The sequence below is a fragment of the Arachis ipaensis genome, chromosome B07 (assembly GCF_000816755.2).
Source record: "Arachis ipaensis cultivar K30076 chromosome B07, Araip1.1, whole genome shotgun sequence".
Classification (NCBI taxonomy): domain Eukaryota; kingdom Viridiplantae; phylum Streptophyta; class Magnoliopsida; order Fabales; family Fabaceae; genus Arachis; species Arachis ipaensis.
Window position 1 is genome coordinate 73,737,512 of NC_029791.2, and position 3,564 is coordinate 73,741,075.

Here is a 3,564-nt window from a genome sequence, read left to right on the forward strand (position 1 = left end):
CTGGCTCTAATCTGCTTTTCTGGGCCTAAAACTAGGTCAAAACAGGGCCCAAAATCACCCCAGCAAATTCTACAGATTCTGCAGATCGCGCATGTCACGCGATCCCGTCATTCACGCGTTCACGTTGTCCAACGTTTTGCCTTGCCATGCGTGCGCGTCGTCCACGCATTCGCGTCACTTGTGCAGTTTCCGATCCGCGGGGTCGGGTGAGCCATGCGTCCGCGTCACTGCAATTTCCTCTATTTCGCGCGGTCGCGTGAGCCATGCTTCCGCGTCACTTCCCGCTGGTCACCTCCTCAATTTCTTGTGTTCCTTCCATTTTTGCAAGCTTCCTTTCCAATCTCCAAGTCATTCATGCCCTATAAAACCTGAAACACTTGACACACAGATCACGACATCGAATGGAATAAAGGAGAATTAAAATACAAAATTAAAAGGCTCTAGGAAGCAGTTATTCAACCATGAAGTAATTTCGGAAAGGAATTATAAATGCATGCTAATCATATGAATAAGTGGGTAAAGATTTGATAAAACAACACAATTAAGCACAATATAAACCAGAAAATAATGGTTTATCATTGGTATCGAAGGCGTGGCACGCCAACCCAAGCATATCACTATGGCGTGCCACTTGAAGGCTGAGGCGTGGCATGCCAACTACTGGAATCAAGGCAAGATCATGGGTGTGGCATGCCAGCCTTTAGGCGTGGCACGCTGGTATAAGTTTCCAGAGAGGATGAAGGAGGGCAATTACATGGGGTGTGCCACTTGGGGTCGAAGGCGTGGCACGCCACTCACTATTCTTCTCTTAGGCGTGCCACTTGAATCTCAGGCGTGGCACGCCAGTGTCATTCAGAGAGCAAAGAAGCATTGGGGTGTGCCACTTGAGTTCGTTGCGTGGCACGCCAAACAGAGGAACCACTCACTCACAAAGGGGCGTGGCACGCCAGAACATGGGCGTGCCACGCTAGTGCAACTTTCCAGAGAAGCTTAGCCAAGCATAAAGCAAGGGCGTGGCACGCCAGACCCTGTGCGTGCCACGCTAGTTCAAGTTTCCAGAGGAAGAGAGAAAGGGAAAAAGGCTAGGGCGTGACACTTGAGCTCGAAGGCGTGGCACGCCAAGGTTGTTAGAGAGACGAGCATGCCACTTGAAGGGCTGGGCGTGGCACGCCAAGCTAAAATTAAAGAGCACGTGACACACCACTAGAGCACCAATCACACGCCAGCTGGGAGGTCACACTTATTCAGCTTCTTTTTCCTCCAAAATGTAATTTTTCTTTTTCACTTTTGTAATTCTTTTATTTTACTAGGAGTAGTATAAATACCCCCAAGGAGTACTGAAGAAGGGGGTTAAGTAGTTAGTTTTAGATCTACTTTTACACTTCACTTTTGAGTACTTTTTGAGCTATGAGTAGCTAATTTCCCTCTCATTGAGAGATGGAGCTCTGTTGTACTCGATGGATTGCTAATAGTGAAATTATTCTTCTCTTCATCTTCTCTTTGATTTGCTAAAAGGAATTTTGTTCTTAATGCTTAGTGTTCAATTATCTTGGAAAAGAGATTGAATGCAATTGGGTTTCATGGGAACCTTGGGAAAGGAAACATAAAATCATGCTTGAAATCCCTTCTCACACTTGAGTAGAATCTGGGTTTTGGTGTTTGGATATGTGACATATAATCCTCCCTCTACTTGGACCTATAATGGTGTGTGGTATAATCAGGGACCAAGCATATCTCTCTTCATGAGCAATTAGACCAAGGAATTGGCTATTGATCAAGATCTGAGAGATTGAGTCACTAAGGGATTGGGGCTCAATCAATCATGATTGCCAAGAGGTCAATGAGTTGCATGATTGAAGAGGATATAAGCTAGATTTGATCCAAAGAGACATCTCCTGATCTCAATGAATTTCCCCATTCTTATTTACCCTTCTCTCTTTATAGCTTAATTTTACATTCAGCAATTCCCCATTCCCATTTACATCCAAGTCATTTATGATTCTGCACTTTACATTCTGCCATTTCTATTTCTGCACTTTATTGCTTTTCTTTATATTCTAGTCATTTACATTTATGTCATTTATAATTCTGCACTTCACAATCTTATTTATCCGCTTTACTAATTCATCAATTAATTAAAACTGCTCAAATTTGCCAATCTCTGTGGATACGATCCCACTCCACTGTGGGTTATTACTTGATGATAATTTTGGTGCACTTGCCAAAAGAACTAATTCACCAATTTTTGAATGGGGTGTGAATTGGATTCATCAGTGATGATGTGGAAGGTTTAGAGGAGGTCAAAAAAGATTTTATTCACCAAGAAGTAAAGATAGTTGTGCAAGAACGAATTGATCGGGTGAAGACTTCTTCAACAAGCTTTCTAGGCCCACATCAATATGCCGTCTTGGAGACGGATTGTCAACTTCAAACCTTTCTTATGATGGTTCCCCACATAGTGTTTGTTGGTTTTTCTCTATTGTTTCTTCACATTGATCTTCTTCTAGGACTCCTTGGACCAGTTTTTCCATAGTGTCTATCATCATGCATTCACCAATGGATTCCTTTGGGTAGCTCATTACTGTGAAAACATTGAACTCCATATTTTTTTCATGTAATCTCAGGACTAGCTCTCCCTTTTGAACATCAATTATAGCTTCAGCTATGGCTATGAATGGTCTCCCGAGTATGATTGATATGTTAGCCTATTCCTCCATATTAATTACCACAAAATCAGCTGGGAAGATGAACTCTCCCCCCTTAACCAACAAGTCCTCCACCACCCTATGAGGAAACTTGAATGTTCTATCAGCTAATTGAAGTGCCATTCTTGTTGGTTTGGCCTCTTCAATTCTCATTCTTTTTATCATGGCTAAGGACATAAGGTTGATGCTAGCTCCCAGATCACACAATGCTTTTTCAATCCGAATATCCCCTATGATGCAGGGGATTTGGAAGCTCCCAGGGTCCTTCATCTTTTGGGGAAGCTTCTTTTGAATGATGGCACTACATTCCTTTAGGAACTTTGCATAGAGGGGCATTTGCTCTAATGCCTCAGCAAAAGGTATGTTAATTTGGAGTCTCTTAAAAATATCCAAGAACCTAGAAAACTGGCTGTCCTTCCCATCTTTTCTCAGCCTTTGTGGGTAGGGTGATTTTGGTACATACGGCTTCAAGACTTGCTTTGGTTGAGCTAGATCAGATGTCTCTTCTTCCTTATTGGTTTCCGAGTCATTTGCAGCCTCTTCTTCTTGCAAGTTGTGACTTGATGATGCCTCATTCACAACCTTCCCACTTCTTAGTGTTATGGCCCCGCATTCCTCTCTTGGATTAGTCATGGTATCACTTAGCAATGTGTTTGTAGGCATTGGTATCTGCTTGGACAAGCTCCCTAGTTGTGATTTCGGTTTTGAAATTGCTGCCCATTGGTTCCTTATATTGGATCTGGCCTCCTCTTGGATTGAATCTATCTTTTTCTCAGCTCGCAATTGTCTCTCTGCAACAGTGGTGATGCCATGGCATCTTAGGCTAGTTTCACTAGCATTTTTCTTTGTTTTTAATAGA

The 3,564-nt window shown here is 42.7% G+C and overlaps 1 protein-coding gene across 1 annotated transcript; it reads right to left on the reverse strand.

Annotated features, from left to right (window-relative positions):
- On the reverse strand, positions 2,706-3,338 carry LOC110265087. The gene has a single exon (XM_021107855.1). The coding sequence runs from the start codon at positions 3,336-3,338 to the stop codon at positions 2,706-2,708; it is 633 nt and encodes a 210-aa protein (XP_020963514.1).

Excerpts from the sequence above, each read along its gene's own strand:
- LOC110265087 (XM_021107855.1), bottom strand. The coding sequence starts at position 3,338 with ATGACTAATCCAAGAGAGGAATGCGGGGCCATAACACTAAGAAGTGGG.